Source organism: Scomber scombrus, chromosome 13, assembly GCF_963691925.1.
Source record: "Scomber scombrus chromosome 13, fScoSco1.1, whole genome shotgun sequence".
NCBI classification, from domain to species: Eukaryota; Metazoa; Chordata; class Actinopteri; order Scombriformes; family Scombridae; genus Scomber; species Scomber scombrus.
In genome coordinates, this window is record NC_084982.1 from 14,287,136 (window position 1) to 14,315,042 (window position 27,907).

Sequence of the window (27,907 nt, forward strand, 5' to 3'; positions counted from 1 at the left end):
GAAAAAGTGATCACTAATTGTGTAAGCCATGAAATGCATAAAGTTAAGTCCGTGTAAAGTGATTACTCATCACTTTTGCAAGAAACCAATATTGATCTGCTTTCAAAATGTTTCCTCAGTTTGCTGACATTATATTTTTTAATATGTTGTTTGTTTTAGATCAGCATATCTTGATGTTGATTTTCTTTCTTGCATCACAACAACCAGACTCAAATAATTATTCAGTTGTCATTAGATGTTAAACTCGTACACATCGTATCATTTTGGTTTTTTGTTTCTCTCTCCATTAGGATGACGCCTCTTGGTCAAACCTGCTTGGTCTCCTCCCTGTTTCCTCCCCCCATCTCCAGAGTTCAGACGCCTCATCAGCAGACTGAGTGCTCCTGAGTGCTTGCCGCTACCCTCCCTGTTTGGCTGGCTGGCTGACATAGCAGGGAGGTGATGCGACGGTTCGTCTACTGCAAGGTGGTTTTGACCACTTCTTTAGTGTGGGTGCTGGTGGACGTGTTCTTGCTACTCTACTTCAGTGAGTGTAACAAATGTGACGATAGGAAGGACCGCTCACTGCTCCCTGCCCTCCGAGGTGAGTGCACATCGCTGCTGTGACTCCTTTCAAACACAGAATAGGCTTAAAGTTTTCAGGGGTCCCTTAAACAATGAACTTAGTCTCAGGCTGGAATGCTTCAGCCCCTCTCTCTTTTTTTTTCTTTTCTTTTTTATGTCGAATGTGCCATATATTTTAGTTTTCAGGATTTTCTATTGACATATTGCTCAGAGGAAGTTAAAATGTTTAGGGCTTAGTAATTTCATATTGGGAGTCCAAAGCTGCCTGGATTTTGAATGTGTAATAATTTAAAGCATAACATCTCACAACAAAATGAAATGATATTCTTATCTTTATTAAACTTACTTGATTATGTGCAGTGTAGTAAGTAATCCTTTGAGTTAGAATAATGTTTTGCATGTTTTCAACCTTATTGATTTGTGAGTACAATCGATATGGAAATGCGCATTCTGTGTCATTTTTGAAAGCATGCATGGTAGTAGTATTGTATTTTTGGCACAGTAATGTCACTGTAGGATAATGCAGGTTATTTGATTTCACTGCATTACCACAGGAAATGAAGGTCACTTTGACAAAAATAAAGGAAAACATTATGATCAATGTAATAAATAACCCATCTTATGTCATGTAAAACAAGGTTTTAGTCTCTACAAATTGATTTTAATACTGTTCTGAAATGCACTCTTGAAAAAATCCAGCCAAAATCAGTTAATTTCATTATTGCTTGGCAGACATGTTTCAGCTTTTAATGTTAGCATTGCTTTTCACAGCAGTAAGCAATCAACACCTAATTAAAAACGTAAGAGGATGAATATCAATAATTGATCATTTTCAAGCTTTCACTGTGGAGTTTGCTTTGCAGTAGGTGAAGCCAGATCTCTCCCTGTTCGGACAAGCTTTACAAGTGTCTTGACATTAAGAAAAGGTTTCATGTATGAAAAACAACCATGAGAATCAGTAGCAGTCTGCATGCACCAATATATAAAAAAACAACAACCTGTAATTACTGAATTTTATAACTCAATTTAGAAGTGAGAGCAATTAACAGATAATTTCTGTTTTTGATATTGTAGAATCAACCCTTTTGTTTGGCATCAGTCAAACAAGCTTGTGAGTAATCTAGACTCAAATCTTTCATGAGCTTGATCCATGTCACAAATCCTGTTAGAATAAAGATGTTGACATAAGGGCAAAACGTTTCCTCTAAGGTTTTTGATTGTTGGCAGTAATTTGGTACAATAAGTGTACATGATCGTTGGTAAATTAACCAAAAAATTCAAAAACACAGAGTTTTGTAGTACATTGACCCTTTTCTAGCCAAATAGAAACAGTGGTCCTCATGGGGCCCAAAGTCCAGTCCTAATACAATACGAAACGTTATTTCTGAGATCTTGGTTATGGTTAGGGTTAGGCTGTCCACAGTGAATGGAAGTCAGTGAAATACTAGCATTGATACCTGCACAAACGTGTGTGTGTGCCTGAGATCAACCTGATCCACCACCCCTCTTTAGCGGTTCATTTCCTCACATGCCCTCAAGTAAGCAGGTTTCTAAGAGGCTCGCTAAGCTGCTTTTAAGGTTAGCATGAGGCAGCTGCCAACTACTGAGACTGATTACCATACAAAAGGTTAATGTTACATTGAAGCTACTCTTTCCATGAAACAGACAGTTTGCTGAATTGGATGACAGGCAAGGTTTTGCCGTGACACTGCAGGTGCTTTAAAATGTATAGTAGCAAACGTAACCTTCAATCTTCATTCAGCCTGCAGCTGAGTAGCCCACATAAGTTCACTTTTTGTTTGGAATCGATTTAATGCAGAGACCCAAAACAGTTATCTGCTAATTGTTGCCTCACTCATAAATCAAATTCAATAATCCTACATCTTGGGCAAATTGTGAAAGCTTTAACTCTCCTCCTACTCCACTGCATCCATTTTGGATATAAGAAGGTTCCATATTGGTTATTACCAGGTCAACGATGACCTTTTAAAGAATATCTGCCTTTTAAATTCCTGATCAGAGCAGGCATACCTGGTCCCAGATTGAGCAGAGTAAACTTTATGGCCAATCACTCCTGCTCGCAGTGTTTATGCAAGAGTGAAGTTGTTTTAAGTGGTGTTGTTTATTAATATGTAATGTGGTTTACACTTACGACATACACTGTTAATCAATTATACAGAGGCAGATATTACCACAGGCTCTTGGCTACAGCATAAATATGTGCATTTAGTCAAGGTACACACACACTGATTATATATTTTTTTAAAGTATCATATTAGTTGCACAATTAAGAATCATGTCTTTGTTCTTTATGCAACTATATTGGGACTACTAGTGGTGTCTCCATGCTCCACGCCATTAGCACAGATGTGATAACAGGTGTGGTGAGAGTTTCAATCTTTTAGCCCATAAACATCTATGCAGTAGTGCTTTTATCCCCATACGTGTGAAGAATATATAAACAAGTCAGTGTATTTTGATTCATTTGATTTAATTCATGGCTGTTTTAAGGCAATGTTGAAACATGATTACTCATTTAATTTATATCCTCTCTGTCTTACTTGCCTAAGATGTAGCAATGCATTTCATAAAACATATATGTGTGTGTGTATGTATGTGTGTATATATATATATATATATATATATATATATATATATATATATATATACACACATACACACATACACACACTACATATTGTAGGGATTTACACAATGAGATTTTTGATAAAAAACATCAGTAATGTGGATATAATGATCAAGTGGGTAAAGGTCAATAATAGAACAGCTGGTTAGTTCAGAAAATCACATCACTGTACTGTAATACAGCCTTTAAAACCAGGAAAAGACAACACTTACAATATCCAAAATTTAATCTAATCTCATATCACAATATTGATATAATATGGACATATTGCCCAGCCCTAATTTTAATATAGAAACAGATTCAAACTGGCAGGTGGGTTCTTTCTTGATGGGTATTGATTGTTCATCAATGACTGATGGTAGTAGAAAAAAAAAAATCAGCCTTCTTATAGAAATATATTTTTTCTATTTCTTTTTCACACTGAGATTTGTGGACATCTACTGCTGCCTCATTGTAGTTGTACATGTCCACAAACCTCATTCAAGTGTAACTTTCACTGTCAATCATCTACTATATCTGCTGTATACATTCACTTCTCAGTCAGGGGATCTAGATTTTCTTTTTCTTTATGTAAAATTCTATTGATCAATTGATTGAAGCTAGTCAACTGACAGACTTATGGAGATACAATAGATTTAATCATTTGCAGCATTATAAATGTCTTTGTTATATAGTTGCAGGGTTACTCTTCCATAATAAGTAGTTTTCAAATAGTTTTTAAACTTCCCTCTGGTAACAGATGAACGTTACTATTTTCCAGGGATACTCATACCTTTGCAGTTATTACATTGAATTTAATGTCATATAGGACTCATATCCTAATTGCCTCAGTGTTTAAGTGTATAATATAATAAATCCTGGTAAAGTACCACTCACAAACCTTGGTCTGTAGAGTAAATGAGAATGAAAATAGCTAAAGAAAGCTGGAAGCCAGAGGGGGAAGAACTCAAACCACTATCTGCACTTGAATGGAATATCCCTTGAAAAGAGGAGTCTTGAATCTTGCAAAAACAGATCCAAGAGAAAGAAGTACAATGTGGTATAGGATCACATATATGCCATATGTGGCAAATGTTGTTTGTAGAGTCTAGGATTGTACATGTATTGATAATTTGTCAGAATTATGAGCTTATCTATCACATAACACAGACAGACAGAGAGACATGTGGCATTTTAGTTCAGTTCAGCCCTTAAATATGAGTGATTGCATCACAGAAGACTCATTACCTGTGAGTGTAAGGGGAACCTTTTCACTGTAATTGCTTGGGATAAAACTTCAGTCAGGGACATTGAATTAGATTGATTGACCTGAGGACAGACAAAGCCACTGTTTTCTTCCCAGATGATTGCGGTCATCTTTTATAATGAACGCTCTGTCAGGAGGGGGAGTGTGTCGACAGTTTGTGTCTTAAACCTGCTCCGTTCTCTGTGTTGCTAAGCAAAACAAAATTTGAGTGTTTCTAGCTTCTATATTCTTGGCTGTTTGTATTGCTTCATCGATGGATTTTTTAAAAAGGTGCTGAGGGTAAAAAACTATAATTATAATGAGGGAGCTACAGTTAGTTGTCAAATATACTATTTCCAACATGATGTAACAACAAAAATCTCCAGCTGCCTAATGGAGGGTAAAAAGGCTGACGTTTGGTATAAACATGCTCTGTAATAGAAATAAATTAAGTTAATGACTTTAAAACAAAACCTTTGCTGCTGGTGAGTCACAAGATATTTGATGTATCTCAGAGCTGAATTATTTTATTTATAACCTAAATACATAAAGAGGCCCCAAAACAAGTGGCTATAATTTCTATTTTTTTTATACTAAGACTGTATCTCATGAAGTAACGTCAGAGGTGTCACTCGCAGTGATGAATTATCACCGACTCTACAGCTCCCCTTGGCTTTACTGGGGTTTATTGTGAGTTTCAGCTCATTGTTCAGCTGTTCAGCCCACAACTTTACTGTTTTGGATCACTGTTTTTGGCAGCTGTAAAATCCCACTGTACACTGCCTGCTCAGCAGCAGCTAGTGACTGGCTGTTGAACGTTGTCGACAATTTAGATACTAAAGATCAAAAAACAGAGCTGAAGGAGAGTTAATATTGGACTTACATTCACCACTTGAACACAAACAGGACACATTAATGATTAGGTTGCTCTGTAACTGCAGGATGTGTAAATAAGCACTAACAAATTCAACATATTTTAATAAGTGATGATATGTCAGTGCAGTGTTCACAACTTGCTTCCATTGCCATTAAGTGGCCAAAAAATCAGTTAATGCAGATTTAAGAGTCTACAGCCAGGCTAGCAGCTTTGTAAGGAAGGATGTACATTGGCACAGTGGTGTTTTGAGCTTAATACTATTGTGACTTCATGCAAACATGCTCACGATGACACTGCCAACAGTTTTACACTCTATTTGGAGTCTGTATGATCTCTCTTTGTCCGTGTGGGTTTCTCTGAGTACTCTAGTTTCCTCCCGCAGTTTAGGTCGATTGGCAACTCCAAATCGCTGAGTCTGAAAGTCTGAAAGGTTGGAAAATAAACCAAACGAATGGATGAATTAGAATGTTGACAAAAATAAAGGACAGAAGTCAGAGGTATATAGCGGTATAAGAGGGAAAGAGTTTAAAAAAGCTTTAATATGCTCTGCAGTTTTGACTGAGTCACACAAAACAATCAAATGAAAACGTTTCCAAAGGTCATGCCGTGTTCAATGTGATCCATATTATTCCAGCAAAGTTGCGTGTATACTGTATGGGTTTTCCATACTTGAAAATAATTACATGGTCAGATATTTTCTAAGTTTCAAGTTGCAACAAGGAGACCAGAGACAGCAGTGAACTCGAAATGACAGTTAGCCTCATTATTTCAATGTCCAAGGACTGCCTCCTGCAAAATTCACAAAATGTACTGTTCTCTGCAGTTTTTCCACATCTGACAGCAGTCCCTTTTTTATTTAGTAGTAATCCATTTTGATACTCAAGAGAATATGTGTAATCCTAAATGTTTAGATAATATGTAGCGTCAAACAAAGTGAGACACCCTAAGATGGATGTTTCCCCCAAAAAAGAAATGTTCTGTTTTTATCTTTACCTACAGACTGATAGCTTGGAGGGTCTGGGCATGTGTTTGATGGACACTTTGTTCAATCATCCAGCTCTGCTCTTGAGCAGTGTCCATCAGATTTAAGCCAATGTCTAAATAGCGTGAGTCAGCAGCACCGTAAAGAAACGAGTGCGATCACTTCGGGTTAACAATCAGCTGACACCAGCCCATCTTGACAAGGGGTTGTAGGGAATCCTCTTAACCTGGGGCCATGTGGCTAATGTGGACTACGTGTCCCCCTTTCATGGAAATCCCAGCCTTTGCTCTAAGAGATTATGTGCGAGAGATGGAGTGAGAGCACAGTCATAAATCCACAAGAGGTTATTTACCTTTGTTGAATGGAGCTGGCTTTGTGCAGCAGGTAACAACAGCAATGCTGATGTTATTCAGCCATTTGACCAAACAGTGTGGCAATCTGCAGGAGACGACTGTGGTAGCAGTGGGAAGGGGATCTTGCTTTAATTCTCCCTTTTCATCTATTAATATGTTCTCCCAAATCCCTTTTTATTCAAAACCTCAAATTCTAACCCTAACCCACCTAATAGATTAAATTAAGATTAAATAGAGGTGCCAGACTGCCAACCCAAGCCACGGTAACCAGGAGAGAGCTTAAGCTGGGTGCCTGCACTATCTGTACTTACATTTTCATGTTTTGATGACATCAAAATGATGTGTGAAGTAGCCTTGAATAGTGCAAATCAGAATGTCACCACATGTCCTGTATATACAGTGTTGTCAAGTATTATTATTAAAGTGAAAATAACAATGTGTGTACTGTACTTGCACATCCTGTGTGCATAATGCCAGTGCTTGAATTGCTCTTTAAACACACAGCGTCAGCTTAGTACACAGACCCTGTGCTGGAAAATGACATTTTATGCTCCACATTTTTACAGACAAATGATACTTTACAGACAGAACTACCTCTGTAAAGTGCTTTGCTGCGCTCTACTCGGCATGAAGAGACAGATAATAAACACTGCAGCTGTGATGACTGAGAATTTATCTTTGGTTTATTCCCTTAGTTGTGGACTCATTTAGAAAAAAAAGATTGGACATAGCAGTGTATATATTGACATATATAATCAAAGACTTCAGTGCATTCTAACATGTATGTAGTATATAGATATTGTTCTCCTTCACTAAAGCTACAGTACATTCAAGTCAATAGTCAATATTTTCTCAACCTGTTCACTTTTTCTTCTTTTGAGTTCTTGAAAAACTACCACAGCTGTTTTTTCCCCACTGGTAAAAAGTGGGCAAACAGCCAAGAGACTGAGGCCAGGGAGGTCAGTCAGCACACATTACTCTCTGTCCCATGTAGAGGAGAAATGGGCTTTTATAACTCAGTAGTTATTCTCATATTGTTTCCTTATCAAGAAATGGTCAAAGTGATTTATCTTACAATGTAGTTTGACATTAATTTATCAGTTCTTTAGTAAGACAAAATTATAACCAGTGATGGGTTTGCTGTCTTATCATCATCCTTCTGTTTGCCATCTGTTATGTTACAGCGGTGATATCTCGAAGCCACGAGGGTCCGGGTGAGATGGGAAAGGCAGTGAACATCCCCAAGGAGGACCAGGAGAAAATGAAGGAGCTCTTTAAGATTAATCAGTTCAATTTGATGGCCAGTGACATGATTGCACTCAACAGGAGTCTGCCGGACGTGAGGTTGGACGGGTGCGTAAGCTTGGTTGACGCATGCTGTGAATCATACTACTGACTCTTTAACACCTACAGTGTCTGAATTTGTGCAGAAGACACACATACACGTACACACACACACACACACACACACACACACACACACGCACACACACACACACGCACACACACACACACACACACACACACACACACACACACACACACACACACACACACACACACACACACTTACACACTTTTTTTAAGGGCAGATGCAATTAACAGTTTTGTAGGTTAAACTCTACACCACAAAAAGGTTGTAATGGGGTAAAGAAACATGAATTAAATATAAGAATGCTTATAACAAAAACATGTGAAACCAAATTAAATGAAGCAATTAGGCTTTTATTATTGAGTACAGTCTCTGATGTCTGTAACCCAAAAGAATAGGCTAGTGCACAGGTAGTCTTGGTTTGTGTTCATCAAATTTGAATTTGAATTTGACCACGAATGAACTGTAAAATCCCTTTTTGTTAAGACATTTAAATAGCATTTGTCTAGTAATGTTATGAGAAGTATTTTGGAGTATTTTATGTTAGCCATAACTTTTTCTCCCTGTTGGAGCTGAAGAGCAGGGAAAATAAATATTTTGTAATTAAGATCATATTATCATTTCTTTTCTGTGCCTGGTGATCTCACAGAAATACCACTCCTACAGGTCATGTGTGTCTTGGAGAGCAGAAGCAATCCAGTGTAATGAGCTATTGTCTTAATAAACCAGGTGCTGAATACACTTTTGCACAATACAATTGTCTTAGTAAAGTAAATCTGGCACTTAATCCTCACATGCTCCTCTACAGCCTGTTATCTTTGATAAAGTGGGCATTTTGTCTGATACTTTCTGCCTTTGCTTCTGTCATTCTTTATTTTTAGGTTTTTTTTTTTTTTTTACTCTTTAATGTGCGCAGACCTTACGTGAGTTCAACAGAAAGTGTTCCGGCATTCAGACAAAATGTGTCAGATGGCTCAGCTGCACAGCAGGGATTCTTTCTCTGGTTAAGAGTTTCGAAAGCTTTGCAGACAATGACAAAAGGCGCTGTGCCAGCAGATGAAATATTCAGTATTATTGAAGCAATGTTATTCTTATTAAAATTAAATGTATTTGTTGAGTCAATTTGATGTTATTGGTATTAAAAAAATGTGAATGCAGAATCCATTGGATCCCTCAAGGGTTTTGTTTACTGTCATTCAAGATCCACTTCAACACTTAATGAAAATCCGAGGAGCAATTCACTTGAAACATGTGCTTATTCTTCTTAGGTGGCTCAAATGCACGGGCATTCACCTCTTGTGGAGTCATTGTTGAAGTGATTCATGACAAAATATTCCAATTGGACACAAGTTCTCTGCGCCACTTTTATTAAGCGCAGCCTAAATTCTCTGCCTGGGAGAATCGAAAAACAGGCCATATCTTTTTCTCCCCACACCTACCTGTACTGCTATTCTTGCCTATACCAAAGAAATGCCTACTCAAGATTTCTTTCAATGCGAGGATGCAAATATAAAGATCATTTTCCTATATAGTGCCAACGAAGACTCATATTACTGAGAAAAAGTCAACATTCAGCTGATTGCAGCTGCTTCAGTTTTTCCATCCATTATGGCTCTATCCCTCTCTCAATATAAATATTATAGCAGCTTTATTACTGAACATAGCTTATGCTTGCAAAATTTCTCCAGCTGTGTGGTAAAAATGATCCAGAGCTGTGCAGAATTGCCAGTCGTTGCGTCTGTTATTGCCCCTGGCAATAACATTTTGTCTTGAAGGCAACCTTCTGGCCTAGTTGTGTCAGTCAGTCCTGTCACGTCGAATAGACAGGACTGAACTAGCAATGCTGTCTGCTCCGATGGCTTCTTTCACCCTCCGTTACCTCCCACTACTCCTCCTACCTCCATCTAGACTGCCCTGCTGGCTGTCCACCTCCTCCTCCCCTGTAATGCATGCTCATTCTTTATTCAACATCATCCACTACAGCCACATTTCCACTCTTTGGGTTTGACAGACATCACATCAAGCCAAGGACATGCTGACATGGCTGTCAACACTGGCTTTTACATTTTTTTTACTCCTTTTAGAAATTTGTCAGTAAATCTCCAATCGAAATGCTGTTACACTGATGGTGTCATTGATTGGTAGTAAGGCGCACACAGATTCTGTTTTCAGATGCTATTCATCCAATATAATGAGCTCCAGGTAACTGTGACTGCAGTATATCAATACATTTAGCCTTGGTAAATTAGAGAGGTTTACATATACAGATATAAATGCTATGTTCAGGTATTAGGTTAGACATAGTTGACTTTAGTTTAGCTGCAATTTCTATATTGATATTTTGAAGAATAATTCATAATTTGGTTTATAAAATGTCACAAATAGTGACATAGCTTTATTTGTGTGCATTTGTTTTGTGTTGTGCCTACTTTAATAGCTGCTGTCAGAGCAGTGGGAGGAGGGAGGGGATTGTTATGTGATTAATCTTTATTAACTACTGTCATCTGTTTTCTCATTCGCAGGAAAAAGATAAAAACAAAGTCATATAGACAAATAGTGACAAATCATCTGTATTCACTTTACAGTAATATAAAAAAGAACAGCGAAATCTCAATTTTAACCAGCAAATATGTTTAAATTAAAGTTGATTCATGACCACACATGTCAAAAGATTTATATTCTCATAATTAAACAAAACTAAACCAACTTACTATTTCAATATAAGTTTGGGTTAGTTATTGTAACAATCTGCTGGAGGTATAGTCTAAAAGTCATAGTCCAACATTAACATTTGTCATGACTAAAACATTCCTTTGTTCAGTTCTGTGATTCTCTTCTTTTCTCTGCTGCTCTCTCAGCTGTAAGACCAAAGTGTATCCAGATGACCTGCCAAACACCAGCATTGTCATCGTGTTTCACAACGAGGCGTGGAGCACCCTGCTGCGGACTGTTCACAGCGTCATTAACCGCTCTCCCAGACACTTGCTAGTGGAAATCGTGCTAGTCGACGATTACAGCGAGCGAGGTCGGTGGTCTTAACTGTAGCTGTACAGGAGCTCACAAAAAATATCTGACACAGTATCAGAGGTTGAACTCACAACAGTGTTGTATTGGATAAAGGATGTACATTGTGAACTCAAGTTGGCACACAATCATTGCTAACAACATATAATGCAAAACTGATCCAGGATCAGTAAATCACTGAGCTGGGTAACAACACTAAGAACAATTAACTTGATTAACGTTTTTATTATCATTTATAAGGATTAAGGGAATCAGTACTTATTCTCTAGAGCAAATAAGTACAACTAACAGTTATTTTTTGTCGATTCATCCAATTATTTTCTTGATTAAGATTTATTGTTTTTTTTGTCTTAATACAGAAATGCCCATCACAATTTCCCAGAGCCCAAGTTGACATGCTTTAAAGTCTTGTTTTGTTTGACCAGGAGTCCAAAGATATTCAATTTGCTAAAGGAAGAGCTGGAAAATATTCACATTTCAGAAACTCTAACCCTTTTTATTTTATTTTATTTTTACCATTTTTTTTTTATACATTAATGATTAATCTATTCTCAAAATTCTTGTAGATTAATTTCTTTCTTTTTATTCTGTTGATTGACCATTTATATTTTTATATTTATACATTTATACAATTGTACATTTATTGATTGATTGTTTCAGCTCTTTTGAGTTGAGTAACTCTGCAGGTGCATATTCTTTCTGAGATGTCTCCTCTGTTGTTTCAGATTTCTTGAAGAAAAAGTTGGAGAACTACGCACAGACTCTTGAGGTGCCTGTGAAGATCCTGAGAATGGAGCAGCGTTCGGGTCTCATCAGAGCCAGGTTGAGGGGGGCAGCTGCCACAAAAGGTCAGGTCATCACCTTCCTAGACGCTCACTGCGAATGTACCATCGGCTGGCTGGAGCCCCTGCTGGCTCGCATCAAAGAGGACAGGTAGGAGCCAAAATGGACCACACAGAAAGTCTTAAATCTGATCAGAGGGAATACTAACGCTGACATGAAATAACAAACAGGTGCTACTTTTAAGGAGCAGTGCACGAGAATGCTAAAGACCTTCCACTGTCAATCATTTTAATCTTTTGCCTATTCAGCGCTTGAAACATGCTTTATTTATACAGCTATTATCACATTTCACTTAAGTTGCATGATTGCTTCATCTGAATATTGATGGTACAGCAAACTGCCTGTTAAATAAATACACAATTTGAGCCTCACACTGCTGATAGGAGAAGATAATTATTTTGCACCGTCTGCTTCTGCTGCTGCCTCAGAGGTAAAGCTGCAGTATCTCCGATTACTGCTGCTTTGTCTTTGTGTTAACTCTGTCACAACTGATGCTAGTAGAAGATATGTTTTCTAGCTTTAAGAGATACATGTGCATGTTCAAATATGATATTGCCACAGAGAAGTAGCTCTTTCTGTCTTTTTTTTTTTTTTTTTTTTTTTTAACAACAGGAATTTTCCTTTTCAGCTTGTGTTTGGGTGGTAATTAAGCAAAAAGTGTTAATATAAAGTGACAAGGTTTTAATTTATTTTCTGAATATTAAGCTATTATTTTAGGCTGTTACTTGCCTGTAAAAACAAACAAAACGGGATGTAATCTGCTGTGTGTGTGTGTGAGAGAGTGAAATGAATGAATAGATGGGTGGATTAATAATGATTCTCCTGTGATCCATTTGTTATCAGAGGTCACATTAGTTTTCCCTCAGGAGGACATTGCTATCACATGACTCACAATATCATATTATGGAGCCATTACACTTTTACTGAATGCTGCTGCACATGTATTGATGTTTAAGTATGGGAGCAGACTTATGAGATGATGCAGAAAGCATAAACTATGTTGACTGCAAATTCACATGATTGATGACAGATGCCCAAAGAAGGGCTGAGCGGTTGAAATCAGGTTCATGATATTAACAGTTTATAGGCAGTTGCCAAGCATGCCTAATGGTAAAGTCCGTCCATGAGTACAAAGCTAGGCTTCACCCATACAGAAGTTTATCGAAGCGTTGAATCTTCATTATTTGCGTCTTTCAGGACAGCAGTGGTGTGTCCTATCATTGATGTCATCAGCGACGAGACGTTTGAATACATGGCAGGCTCAGATATGACCTACGGTGGATTCAACTGGAAGCTGAATTTCCGCTGGTACCCTGTTCCCCAGCGGGAGATGGACCGACGCAAGGGTGACAGAACACTTCCTGTCAGGTACAGAAAGGCAATAATTCTGCCTTATCTTCCTTGAAGCTAAATCAGGAGAATGTTAGTTTTCAGTTACTCATCTGGCCTAAGAATGGTTTTACCTATGATGACCGCACACGACAGAGAAGACATGGATAGTGGTTTTTTTGTTGTTGTTTTTTTACAAACACTCATATGAAAAGTACCATTTTTATCTGCAGATAGAAATAGATCCCTTTCCTCTGTGTCTCCCGCTGATGCAAACAATTACATTAATTGTTATTTCGCTCTGTTGTCAGTATGTATGAGCTAATTCATTTTTAAATAGAGACCAAAAAAGTACAGACTCTGCTTACAATTGCCTTTTTTGGTTAAAAAAGAAGGCACAGTGTGTCATCTGTATGCAAATCATGTCCAGCAACAAACAATACCCTTAATTCAGAACCAACTTCAACATAGAATTAATTAAAAGATAAAAGTATTTACTCTGTTTTGTTTCAGATTGTCAAACAAACTGGTCTTATTATATTCTGAATGTTCCTTAGCATTACACTAAAGTACTAATAAATACAGCATGACGAGATGTAATATTGCTTATTATTGTGTGTGCAGGACCCCCACCATGGCAGGAGGATTATTCTCAATAGACAAAACATACTTTGAAGAAATAGGAAGCTACGATCCAGGAATGGATATCTGGGGCGGAGAGAACCTAGAAATGTCTTTCAGAGTGAGTGACTTAAATCGGGGAGGATATTTTACTGTATTTGGATTGTGCCTGTGGTTACAATTACACATTATGTATCCCTCACTCTGATCCTTTCTTTGCATTGAAGGGCCTTCCACTTAAGATACAAGGGGGAAATGCAAGAAAATACATTTCTAATGATGGTGGCACAGCTTGCTCAGTTGGATTTAACTGCACTGTTTTATTTTTGTTGAAGTTGCACATACAGTATTATGTGATCCATTATGTTATGTACTGTCCAAATAACAGTAAGGGTCCACTCTCTGTATTTGAATAAGGAGAGAATCAAGCAGTTTGACGGTATGGAGCAGAGAGAATGAGGCTGTTTGCAGAATTGTCGCAGGCCTACATCACCCAAACTTGTTGTATTTGATGCTGACTCAAGTGACTCCACGCTGGTATAAAACTGTGACATTGGGGTGATTAGGTCATGAAGCAGCTTGATCAGCGGCAGCATCCAATTGCTGACACATGTCCTGCAAGTGACATAAAAGTGATATAAGATTTCCTTGTCATCTGGTCTCTTGTTTCTTCACTCCTTCGTATGAAAAGCAGTACATACTTATGGTAGATTTCTGGTTCACCTGAGGATCAAGCATTGAGGAACCATCAAATAAAGAAACTGTCATGTCCCCAATAACTGTGATCTTGTCTGCTTTCATGCACATACTGTATAACTTTTACATGTCTCTGCAGATCTGGCAGTGCGGCGGCTCTTTAGAGATTGTTACATGCTCCCATGTTGGCCATGTTTTTCGGAAGGCCACCCCATACAGCTTCCCTGGAGGAACGGGCCAAGTCATCAACAAGAACAACAGGCGGCTGGCTGAAGTCTGGATGGATGACTTCAAAGATTTCTTTTATATCATCTCACCAGGTACGCAGCTGTGGTGAGCCTGCTACTGTCAGATTGCATCTTCCTGCCTCTGCAGTAGTAGAAACACATGCTTAAATGGCACAAATTCTGCATTTCAGAGAACATATCGTTCAATCGGGATTTATTAGATGTTTTATTTAGTGTAACATCGTTCAAAAGCAGATATAAACTCATCTGTGCTATTTATATTCTTTCTGATATTACATTTAGAAAATTGTTGTGCTACTTTTTATTCATTCAGTCAATCTCCTGGATTGTTTCTTTCTAGTTTAGTTCAGAGTTTATATTTCTCCTCTTAACTGTGTTACATTTGAATTTAATGCTGCTTTTGTCATAGCAATGAACATACACTCCTCATTTAGTGCCATTCTGGACTTGAGTTCAGAAATCTACATCAGAAGATCTTTGACAAATTTCTGGAGAAGCTCCAACAGAGCTCAACCATACACAGGCAAACTAGAACAATATGACTGTGCAGATTGAGAGATGAGTACCCCTCCATCTGTCGACTTAGTAATGTGATTACCCTTTAGCAGACAGCGGTGTCCAAGAAATCTCCGGTTACATGTTTTAGATGCCAGCCAACCTTTAAGGGATCATCTATAATCTGTCTTATGGCACAAATTTTGACCTTCCCCTTCATGTAGTTAGGCAGGATTCCTCACAGGCAGGTGCGGAGACAGAGCTGGGGCTGTGATGGATGGATTTTTTTGTGTCTGGTGGCCCCACAATGACTGCCTGTTCCTCCAGGACATTAGGGAGAATGATCTGGGCCACGCTGCTGCCAGACCTCACTTATAGGCGCAAAGGAACACAGTATGTTGCTCAGGCTGCGTTTGGGGAGTGGCATCTAGTGAGTTAAAAGTGCATCTCCTTTCTTGTCCCTCCTCTGCACTGGTGATTTCCAGATCAAAGAGGCTATTCATCATCCGCAACATGTGATGCTCAGACCCTACAGAGAGAGGGAGGGAGATGGAGCGAGGAAGAGAAATGGAGAGTCAGGGGAAATATTGGCATTCAGCTCATAGCTTTTATCTGCCAATTTGAAATTTGAAATTCCCTGATTAAAGTGTAAGACGTTGCTGGTATTGAAGGTGCTGTTGGCATTGTCTGGCTTGTGTTTGATGGATAAATTTACTGCACTGCAGGTCTAACATGCTGGCTGATTTTGAAAATGATATTCTATTTTATTGCAATCATGCTCTTTCCTGATGAATTACCCCCCTGGATCTATCTATGTGCAAGCTATGAGTCCTCAAGAAGCACTCTGGGGAGAAACCATCTGCCTAATGTGTTTTTAAGTGTCTTTGCCCAGTTGCTGTCTAATCCTTCCTCAGTCTTCAGTTTCATCAAGGCTGATACATCATGCGGTTTCCATTTAGCTGAAGTAACATACATCATGGCGCACACATGTTCCACAATTGTTGCATTCATGCATCTGAAAGAAATGCTTTGCCTTAAATAGTTTTGATTGGACTTTAATCACTTAATTTACTCTCTGCAGAAAATAGGTAATTTCATGTTTTCAGGGAGGTTTGCAAGGTGTCTTTTTTTCATAAAGGTTCCCTCTGGTGTTCAGTTTTGGTGGTGCAAAAAAACAACAAAAGACAAGAAAACAGGACTGTTCTTCCATTTTCAGAACAAATAAAACAGTATGTGGATTTAAATAGTAAATGATACATAGGACTGAATCCTTGTCTTGGAATTGTGCCTGCAGGAGTGATGCGGGTGGACTACGGAGATGTTTCTTCCCGTAAAGCCCTCCGTGAGGCCTTGAAGTGCAAACCATTTTCCTGGTATCTAGAGAACATCTACCCAGACTCCCAGATCCCAAGAAGATACTACTCGCTTGGTGAAGTATGAGCTTTCTTTGTACTCTGATCTCCCACAATGCAGCAGGTACACTTCATCCATCTGCACTGAGTCAGATATGTCCTTGCTTCTGGGTTGTGTATTCAAATAACAATATTGCTGTGAGAAAAATCTGAAAATCTCCAGATCCAGCAAAGGCTGAACAAAACTAGATAAGAACAAACATCTCTAACTGTTCGTGTTGAACTTGCATGATAAACAAACAAGGGGTTGCTCATGCAGTAGGTATTGATCCCAGCTACATTATTATCTTATGCATGGTGGGTTGGTGAGATAAGCCCAAGTATAGATTCTACACAGTCTCATTGCACAATTTTTCTTTGTTGTAAAAAAAAAAAAAAACAACCCACAAAAGTGCAAATATTAGTCAGAATCACGCAGTGTGGTAAATTATTACCCAGCAAGTTACAGGTTTTTTAATAGAAGATATGCACTCCTTCCTTTTCTCTAAATCTGAACAAACAGCCAATTTTTGGGATAAGTAGTTCTTATAAACAGATTATACAGAATATAGAAGCTAAAAATGTATTGTTGACAATATGCAGCTAAATGTTCTTCTGATCATAAAAGTTGAGTTACTTTTATATGTTTTGATTGGCTCACATAGATAAAATATATTTTTAAGTGACCTGAATTGACCTGAATTTGCCTCTGTGCAGCATGGTGTAAAGTCAGTGCTGACGTACAGTGTGCTGTCTGTACGATAGATGGAGGCCATATAAAAGTAATGCCAGTTGAAGAACTCCAACATTCATACTGCTGAGGATGGGAGGATTTTTCATCTGTGCTGTACTGCAGTCTCTCTCTCTCTCTCTCTCTCTCTCTCTCTCTCTCTCTCTCTCTCTCTCTCTCTCTCTCTCTCTCTCTCTCTCTCTCTCTCTCTCTCTCTCTCTCTCTCTCTCTCTCTCTCTCTCTCTCTCTCTCTCTCTCTCTCCACTGCAGCACCTCAGCTCTCGTCTTCCTCCAAAGAAATCTGACCGATTCTCATCCTTGATAACACACAGTCAGCCGCTCTTTAACAGCTGGAGCCATAAGGTTTTATATTACTCAATTATGAATGCCATCCTGTTCTTCCATGATGGGCATAATGCAGGCAACATATAGAGCAAGCTCGTCTTTATCACTTTCACACTGTTACAATGAATGTATTAATTACATCTGAGCTCCCTATAAAGTCAGTAGAAGCTGTGATAATAGGCATTACCCAAAGCTGTGCTGTCAGATCACTTATCTTTATCAGCTTTAAAAGTGCAGTGTAGAAGTTGTATGTAATATGACTTAGTTCTGCTATATTTGTGTATATGTATGATTTTAACTAAAACATTATGATATCAGACAGTGGACTCCAGTAGAAGGACATGGTGATAGGCATGCATTTTTCATGATAACTATTTGGAAATGAATTAGTAGAAACAGTCAACTCAGTAATGGGAAAACCAACTTGGTAAAAATTGGCAGCAGTGCGTAACTGTCAGTTCTGTCTGTCACTCAGAGAGAAAAGCTTCTACAACACTGAGACTGTGACTTGTGTGTGATCTGACATGGCTTCAGCATCAGCAGCTTGTGTATCTTGAACAGCAAGCTGTTATCATTGGATTTGTTAAAGTGGCTGTGATACCAGCTAGGGGTCTTTGTTTTTCTTGTAAAACACAATATTTAGTTTTGCATACGTGTGAATATATTAAAAAATATCTTTTGAGTTATGAAAGTTGTCTCCCAAGTAACTATAAAAATAAATTTAGTGTGATAAAGTTTTAAAATAACTTCTGTGTATTTGTTTCTGGTAGATCAGGAATGTTGAGACCAACCAATGTGTAGACAACATGGGACGAAAGGAGAACGAGAAAGTTGGCTTTTTCAACTGCCACGGCATGGGCGGAAACCAGGTAAGGAGAATAATAGGAGCATTAAATTTTTTTTTAGATATTATGGTTCATACTGTACTTAGTCTCTTCAAACAGTGTTCAAAGCTTCTTGTGTTTTTTGATGATGTTGTAATAGGTTTACACTCTATAATGGATTACTGTATGTGAGACTTTTTAAAATTACAAATACACCCAGTGGAATGTGGAAATAAATCAGTAATAAATCAATTTAAAGCAGATTAAATTAAAGTTTAACGCACTGAGCCTTTAATACATCTGTATTTTAAATACATGAGCTTTGGGATTTTCGTCCTTTCTAGAATAATTGAGCTTGGTGAGGTTGGACACAAATTGTGTGTGAATTGCCAACTTTAAGTCAATCCACAGATTTTCAATACAGTACAGGTTTTTTAAGTCTTCATTGTTAACTCTTTTGCATTTTAAGCAGGTTTGAGCCAATAATTTGATTGTTTTTGGCTCCAGTTATTGTTTACTCCTTACAAATCACATTAGGGGGTGTTGTATATAGCTGCACTACAGGAGACAGAATTTCAGTTTGATCCTATAGTAACAGAAAGACATAGGAAAGGCGAGTTAAGTACTGAGTTTGTGTAGAAAAGCACTAAAACCTCCCTGGCAGAGTACATAATCTCAATTTGAATCAGGTTTGGCACAACAAATTTAGAAGGGGGTAAAAAAAGGTGCAGTTTACATTTCCGCAGTGCAAAATGATGAATATTGGTTAACCTATGCTATTCATGGGCTGAGTGAGACATCTTGATTCCAGGTGTTCTCATACACGGCGGACAAAGAAATTAGGACAGATGACCTCTGTTTGGACGTTTCTCGCCTCAACGGACCTGTCGTCATGCTCAAGTGCCACCACATGAAGGGCAATCAGATGTTTGAGTATGATGCTGAGGTAGGATCCATTTTCCCTTTAATAGATTACAATCTCCTGTAAGACAGTGCAGGGGGCCATTCCTGCTACCTGGTGGCCGATATGTTTAAAGTGACTTTGGTGAAATGCTGATTAGTTGTGTCTGTCTGTGTTTGAGGAGATTGCATGTGCTGGTAGTGCAAAGTGGGAAATGGAATACCTGTTTTTGCCACCAGATGGCACTGTATGTCCAGTTTTGTTTTTTTGTTTTGTATTTTGGCAGCACAGACGTTGAGTTGCATTTTCCACCCAGCAGCTGTGTCTCATATTCTCTCCTTTCACGCAGTCTATTGGCAAGTGGGAATATGATTTTGAGGTAAAAGCTGTCACTTGTGAATATTGTCCCATAGTTTGAGTCCTGTGCTCCTATCATAGTGTAATATCCCTTAACACTGTGTGGACTGTGACGTGTCAGTGGTCATTAGATCAGATCATTTAAAACCTCGATGTGAAATGGAGCCTAATTGTTAGAAGAATTGAGTCCTATCTATTTTTAGCGTAATGCAGTTCAATGTTGTGTGGTCCATTATAAACAATTTTCACAACACAGAATTGAAGTTATACACCATACAAATGTGTGAGTCACAGTTTATTCATTTGTAGTAGCAGTAGAGTGACAATAAATCAGATTAATTAAGAGAAAAAACTGGATTAAACTTCAGAATTCCATATAAAGTAATATTCCTTGTTATGCAAGCTGTAATAGTCTTACAATCATAATATTTAATCAAATGCAGAAACAGATGTTGCAGACTTAAATGGAAAACAGAACGACATTTTGAATCTCATGAGAGGACTAAAATATTCTCCTCAAGCTCTGTTGACTCACAACTCAAAGTGCATTATGGATTATACAACTCAAGAAGCATCTTTTATGTTAACAATTTATGCTAGGTTTTTTAACCCACCGAGATATGGCTGAAAAAGACTGTTATCCTTCAGTGATTGAGACGTCCTGTCTGCTGATATGTAGACGCTACACAGAGAAGCCTGCAGGACTTTTCCATCAAGCATTGAACAAACCCTTTGAGAAATCCATTCATTACACTTTTTTTTCTCAGTGGGTGCATTCCTAATATGAGAAAGTGAATAATTCATAAACGAAGAGAAATGGTCTCTGTTGTAAATAGCATTGGGGTTTCACAGCTGTCAGTGGCCAAGGTTATTTTTAGCCCACATGTGACGGACGGGGGCTGAGTCTTGGGTGACTACAGTACCATTAACATTTCATCTCATCATCGGTTTCACAGGAATACCTGACTTTTCCATATTCCTCATTCATTTCTCATTCACAGCCCTGACGGACAACCTTCCTTCTTTTTCACCTGCTCTACTGTTTAAGCCAGAAATAAGCTCCTGCAGTCACATGTGAATGGTGGCAGTCAAAATTATTCTACTATTCGTATTCACAGAAAGAATTTAAATTTAAATGGGAAAGTCAAGGAAGTTTCCAGTTATCCAGCAGTATTTTTTTACTTGGGTATGTGAAGTTAGAAACAGCATGTTAACACATTTTATTTAAAGGTCAGCTGTTCAATTCATGATCACATAAACAGCACAGTTTTATGGATTAATACCTTCACTGCCATCTGTCCCTTTCACTCCTGGGTTGCCGCAGAAGCACACCTTCCTCCACATCATCACCCAATCATGTCTGACCATCAGCCGCCTCGAAGATGGCACCTACGGCCCCACTGTGGAGCACTGTAACAACAGTCCCATTCAGGCCTGGACCCTTCACAACTACACACGCCTGGAGGTGGCTAAACGCCTCTACTACAGTTCCACTGATTATTTTCTCTAAGCTCCCATCTGGAGGGCTGTAGGGCCAGAGGTGAGCAGGTTAGTATGAATAAGGCTTAAAGTAGAAGTTGGTGGTCATTTGAGCTGCTCTGTAGTGATTTAGTTTGTAATTAGTGTTGTTAGTTAACTTGAAGTAGATTAGTTTGATCTGTTGGGGATTTAAAAGGCACCTTTGTAACTTATTGTGTTTTTCAGTCTTGTGTTTGTCACTGAGAACAGATAAATACAGAGCGTGTTGTCAGGATGTTGATCTTTCAGGTCTTATTCATAATGTGCATGCAAATCGTTTTAGGAAGCATTAAGTAGCTTTTACCGGTGACCTTTCAGGAAGAAGGCATGACAACAAGAGGCAGAGGCACATCAAGCAATGACAGATGTCTATTCAAGATGGCTCTGTGTATAAGATGCTATCAGCAAGACCTTTAGCCAGTTTTCATGCTGAATTAGATCTCATTTGACATTTGTTTTCTAACATAAATATTGTATTTTGATGTGAGAATCCACTGGCTGTCCCCTGAACTGCCAGCAAATGGTGAGTGATGCCTGAGATGGAGGAGGACGTGTTTATTTTTAGCGTATTATCTACGTGCAGGGCTGATTGAAATGGGCTTGCCATTGTTTACAAGTTCTTTTGAAGTGATCCTTCATTGTGAACCCACCTTTTGTGGACCTGGCCTCTCAGGCCACTCTCTTATTGGCCTGAAGCAGCTGTGTACACTGTGTGCCATGTACATATTGTAGCACAAATGGATCCCAATCATCAGTGCTTTTCACTATTCTGCCTGCTTATTTACATACTTTTGTAAGGAATGTTTTTTGGCTCAGCATTTCCAGTCTGTCATTTTCTGTGCAGCCAATTCTGTTCTGCTGATTTATCTGGAGTTTGCACCTCTGAGTCCTGCACTGCTGTATCTTTTCAAAAAGCTAAAGATCAATTTCACTGTAGCATGCTGACGTTTTTGTGTCCAAGCAGGGTAAATTGGGTAAGGAGCTGCTGGTGTGTGTCAGAGTTGCGGCAGTGAAGTGACCTGCTGTTAGATGGCCTGATTTGCTGTTCACATTCAGAGTTCCTTGTGGCATAGCCAGCACCGGAGGAGAGCATGTACACTTGTGTAGGGCACAATTAGAGCAAATGAGACTGTTGCCTGACTCTTTCCTGAGACAAAAGGAATCTGCTGTTTTTATATTCCCTACAAAGCAGCTCAGCCCTCTAGATCCCCTCCTAGAGTCATCACAAGCACACGTTGAACAGGAAGTCTGTGCCTTTCAGTGAGTCCAGTGTGCTGCCTGGTGACAGGGAGGATAATGTTCCTCAACTGGGGCTTATGGTTAGAAACCATCTTCATTTAATTAGCTGGTCTCAGCTGTGCATACACTCAGCAACTTGCTCCGGAGACACTGGTTGGTTTGCAGGGAAGCTGAGATGGGAGTTTTCTCTGCCTCAAAGGACACATGAAATAATTATGAGCAAAGGACAGGACCTCCACATTTCTAGTATTTTAAACAACATAAAACATTAAATGTGGAACGTTTTTTCTACACTCTGCGGTTAGGCCTCCTCTATCATCTATGCCACTAGAGTAGGTTTGGATCTCTGAATGAAAGAAAAAATATGATTCTCATTATTGCCTTAGCCAGGTTGTTAGGATTTATAGATTATGTCCACATCTGTTCGGGGAAGCTTCTTGTACAAATACACCTTTTAAAGAAAAGAATTTGTGGATTTCACTGCTTGTCATTTGTACATTTTACAAAAATAGATTTCTTAAACAGTCTGGATTAAGTTAAATTTTAGATTTTCTTTACTTAGCCTAAACACAGTGGAAGGGAAACTACATCACTACTCGAGTTGTAGCTTCTGGTAAAAAAGGATTATTATTTTTTAAATAAAGCAAGAAAAGTCAAATGTCTCTTGTGCTGAGCTACCTTATTGTTCTTTTCTTTTGTTTTTTGGCAGGTGTGTAAGGTTGTGCGCTGCCTGCTCTCTTTGTTCTTGCTCTGTTTGAACAAATGTGCCCTGTAGGGTGGTCTGTGTACGTCAGGAAAGGTGTGTGTGTGTGTGTGTGTGTGTGTGTGTGTGTGTGTTTGTGTATGTGTGTGTGTGTGCGCACATACTTCTTTGTATCTAGGCAGAGAATGTCAGGCCCTTGTGTTTTATAGCTTAAGATCAAACATGGCCTGAGCCTCTCTGTGTGCTCATTAGTCTGAATATCCTCTGTCAACAGTCAAAGCATAATCTCCTTTTAATGAAGAATTATCCCCTGACCACAGGATAAAAAAATCATACCAATGCACACGTTTCAGTGCCACATGTACAGGAGATTGTGATGTGTAGCTGTTCACATGTATTTGCTTTCATGTGTGCTGTGCTGTTTATTATGAAAATTTGCTTCCAAGATAACAGGCTGCAGAAAGTTTCTTTTGAACATCTTTACATTTACAGACCGAGCTACATGGTGTCTTAGTGGCACCTAACATAAACATCATTTTATATTTAACATAATATTTCTAATTTCTGTCACGGTATTGTTTTCCTCAGCAGAGGCACTGCTTCTCTTTACCTCCAAGTCCTCCTCTTCACTGCATGTGATCATTAGGATAGGAAAAGGAACTCAAAAGGACTGAAATTGCGGAAACGTGTTACTTCTGAGGGACTGAACATAAATGGTCAATCAAGGCCATTGAGAACTCTCTTCCAGTTGTTCGCGGGTGGTCTTTATAGTATATGTGGCTGATAGCCACAGATTTTTGTTATACATACTCATGCGGTGCTTGAGTTCATTTCATCACAACAGGTGTGTTTTTCCAGTCTGGACATTTTAAAAGCACTTCTGTCGTTTCTGGCACTCCTATGTGATAGAACAGTACACAGATAGGACTGACAGCAGAGAGGGGACAATATGTTGAGTGGAGTAGGAGATACATTTAAGGTCATTCTGTTGCGAGGACATGCTATGCTACTGCAGAGTAAACTCCAAAAATAGCGAGGATGTTTGTAGCCAGAACTATTCATGAAAAAAATTACTCCAATGATCTGTGACAGTTAAACCCATGTGTATTATTTATCATTCATATTGCTGAAACAATGTTTATTATTACATGATAGATTGTTTCGTCCTTTGACTAAAAATGAATAATTTCACATTTGATAATTGTACACTGAAAGGACATTTTAACAGCAGACATTTTGACTTTTCATAGTAGGAAAATCACAGATGTTACTAATAACCTTGATGGCGGCTCTGCTCTCTTCAAGTGTCTCAGTAAGGATTGACAGAAAGCCAACACGCACAACATCCGGACCCTGAAACTGAAGCAGCTAAATGGAAGCTATTATTCATTTTATTATTTACAATCATTGCTTTAACTACTGTGACATGTCAAAATGTCTTCCATGAAAAAGGCCTATTCTGTCTTTCATTCTCAGCACTCTTTAGTTCTCAGCACTCATGTAGTGTAGTGAAACAAATAATTATTTCACCCAACAAAGTCTTTGCTCTTGGTTCACAGGAGTGTCATATGCTGTATGTATTTTCTTCATCAGTGTATTTACTCGTAATGAGCTTATATACAGTCTATGGTAATGAGCCAAACTTTTTTTTTACTGCAAAAAATAAATTAAAAAAATTGTTTTCCAGGAAAACCAATAAAACTGAGTAACTAATCATAATTCTGTCATTTTTAAACATAAACTGTTTCACTTCACTTTTTGATTGATATCTTATTTTGATGTTTAAGCTTTTATGGCAAATGTGTGAACTAACTATTTCCTACTTTGAGATCCAGCAAAGTCTTCTGACTCCGCTAGTATATTCAATATTTTCGGTCATTTTATTCCTGATTTGGCCTGCCAACTCCTCCAAAAAAATATCTGTCTATTTGGCTTGCCAGATATTTGACTTTTTCATGAAAGTTGTTTACTTTGTCTGCCCACTTTCTCATGCTGGGCAGGGAGCCTAAAATCATTCTGTCAATTGGTTTGCAAACTAAAACATTTAGCTGAAAGCAACAGAAAGCTGCAGACTGGTGTGGTTATCGTCAACAGCATTGGTGGTAACAGCAACCCCACATTTAACATTACAGCAACTCATCTGATTATCCAAAACGTCCAAAATATTATGCAATGTAGTAGCAAACATAAACATTTGGTTTCAATTATGCAGAAGCAGAGAAATTGTTATTTATACTCTTTTTCCACTGACAGTCAACAGTACTTCACAGAAAAATCCTTCCCATGAAGTGGCGAAGACAAACAACTTCTCCACCAACAAGAGCCAAAATTCACTGATTGGCCATGGTGTATTTTTTTGATGTCAGGGGCAGTACTCTCACCTTTTCTCGATTAGATCATCCAGCTCTCTTGGTGCTCCCGTTGTTTTTGCTTGCTCCAGCTACAGTTACCGAGTGTAGCAAGCTCGGGGCATTTACTGGGTCGAAAGGTGTACTGTGAAATGTTGGAAATCAATAGTTGAAGTGTGTGTGTGAAGGTTCATCTTATCCAGGTGGATTCAACTTTTTCCAGACAAGAGTTGGAAGTACAGGCGTGGAGGCAGGTTGCAAGAAAGAATATAGTTGTCATTATAGAGTATTCAAGCGTCAAATCATCTTTTAACTTGTCTTTGTGTCATGCCTGTACATTCATTTGCACATATTTGCATCTGTGTAATTGTCCTGTCTGCTTCCTTCTCTCTCTAGCGCCTCACTCTGCTGCATGTGAACAGCAATCAGTGTTTAGACATGCCGTCCGAGGAAGACAAGATGGTCCCCACCCTGAGAGACTGCAACGGCAGCCGCTCTCAGCAGTGGCTGCTCCGTAACATGACCCTGAGCGTCTGATCCCTCACCTGGCAACCCCCTCCCCCCCACTACCACCACCAACAACACTCCGTCCTCATGTTAACCAGTCAAGGCTCTCCACACTTTCACCAGGTGGCTCTTACCATGCACATTGCCTCTTTCTGTAACAGCCTGGCCAGCATATACAGAGATTCATTACGGAGGTGTCTGCTTTTACAACTCAATTCAGGGTTGAGAGAAGCTGCACCTGCCATTCGGGCAACGTGACGAGATGTAGCACTGGAGATCTCGTCATGTCCACAAAGGGAGAACGATGTGTGAGGTCTGATTGTGTACACATGGAAAACACTGACATCAAACCACTCACACTGTGCGGACCAGCTGCTTAGCTGTGCATCCACTGTGCTTCTCAGACTGCTGCTTAACTGGTGGACAAACAATTAAATTGAAGAGCATCTATAACAACAACATTTTAAGGCACGTTTCTGCAATGGTCTGCGCTGTAAATGACCTTCCTTGTGTACAACCTTAGAACAAGACTGTTTGATGCTCATCCTTTTTGCATATCAATGTTTGATTTACATTAAAATAACAGCAAGGATGTCAATAGAGCCCAACCAGTACTTGATATTGAAGGCAGATACAGTATGTGTCTGATAATGATATATCAGCTGATTTGGATCAAAAGTCTATAACATTTTCCTCACTTTGGTTGTAAGGAACTATTAACTATAATGATGCTGCAGTAACTGTGCACATTTTCCTGTTTTTCATAATAGGGTGAAACACTTTTTGGACATATTTATGGGAGGTGAGAGTCTAAGCTTAAAGCCTCTGGGTGGGTGATTCCCATGACAGCAGTTGACTGACAGCTAAGGGCCAGTGTTGCTAGGAGACGCACTGTAAACTTCAGTGGGTTACAACATTTTCAGCAGCAAACAATGTTGGCCCCCAGCAGCTTAACTGCCTGTGTTTTATTTTTAGTGGCCTCCCACACAGATGTTGTATCAATGCCAACATTGTCGGTTGCTACCAAAAATGTACGCCCCCTGGAGGGCACCAAGGGAGATGTGTCGCTGCAGAAAAATAGCTTGAACTTAAATTCATCCTTTCTGGTGATTTCAATTTTGACCAGATAAGTCAAATCAAATAGAGTATAAACAGTATATACTGATGACTTTTTACTCCAGTTCAACTAAACATTTTTTTCCAAGGATCCCTTAAATTTGATCATAAAGAATCGTGAATTGAGATGTATTGAGGGAGATATTTTACAGTTAAAAAATATGTAGCGCTCTCTAGTGGACAGACTATATAATGATGATGCTGTTTCTAAATTGTTTGAAGCATACAGTATCTTTTGAATTTCTATACTGAAATGTCTTGATCATTATTGGACAACATATAGACAGATAATTACTCTAGTTGCTGATGACGTTTTGAGATGTTGGGAGAAAAATGATAAGCAAAAGATTGCAATGAATACAAGCCAGGAGTGCAGCTATAACATTCCCCTTTTTAAAGAAATGAAAATGACAATGTTCTGTATTAGTGAAACAGGAAGTACAGATTTGAACATTTGAGACAGCTCTCGGGATCTAAAGATTATACACTGTACGCATGTTTATAACAGTCGGCTGAAAAAAAATTGGCTGCAGGAAAGGACCAATCATAACTGTAATGTAACTCATGAAAATGACAACTTACTGTATCATGGCTGTCTGAGAGTGGCATTAATAAAAACACATCACCCATGTCAGTTTCTTCAAGATTTTAG

General features: G+C 38.7%; 1 protein-coding gene across 3 annotated transcripts; it reads left to right on the forward strand.

Annotated features, from left to right (window-relative positions):
* Positions 1 to 441: 441 nt before the first annotated feature.
* Positions 442 to 27,907, forward strand: galnt13 (UDP-N-acetyl-alpha-D-galactosamine:polypeptide N-acetylgalactosaminyltransferase 13). 3 transcript variants are annotated; one of them, XM_062431471.1, is made up of 12 exons: positions 442 to 583; positions 7,833 to 8,001; positions 10,879 to 11,045; positions 11,770 to 11,977; positions 13,085 to 13,255; positions 13,841 to 13,958; positions 14,673 to 14,853; positions 16,571 to 16,710; positions 18,513 to 18,611; positions 19,378 to 19,512; positions 19,817 to 19,846; positions 21,149 to 21,334. In XM_062431471.1, exons 1-12 carry the CDS (start codon positions 442 to 444, stop codon positions 21,332 to 21,334), a joined length of 1,746 nt encoding a protein of 581 aa, XP_062287455.1. The 3 variants fall into 3 exon arrangements, with proteins under 3 accessions (XP_062287455.1, XP_062287456.1, XP_062287454.1); XM_062431472.1 differs by lacking the exons at positions 19,817 to 19,846; positions 21,149 to 21,334 and adding an exon at positions 26,029 to 27,907; XM_062431470.1 differs by lacking the exon at positions 19,817 to 19,846.

Coding starts and splice junctions, on each gene's coding strand:
- galnt13 (XM_062431471.1), top strand. CDS start 442: ATGCGACGGTTCGTCTACTGCAAGGTGGTTTTGACCACTTCTTTAGTG. Junction 584..7,832: donor ACTGCTCCCTGCCCTCCGAG/GTGAGTGCACAT, acceptor GTTATGTTACAG/CGGTGATATCTCGAAGCCAC. Junction 19,513..19,816: donor TGTTTGAGTATGATGCTGAG/GTAGGATCCATT, acceptor CCTTTCACGCAG/TCTATTGGCAAGTGGGAATA.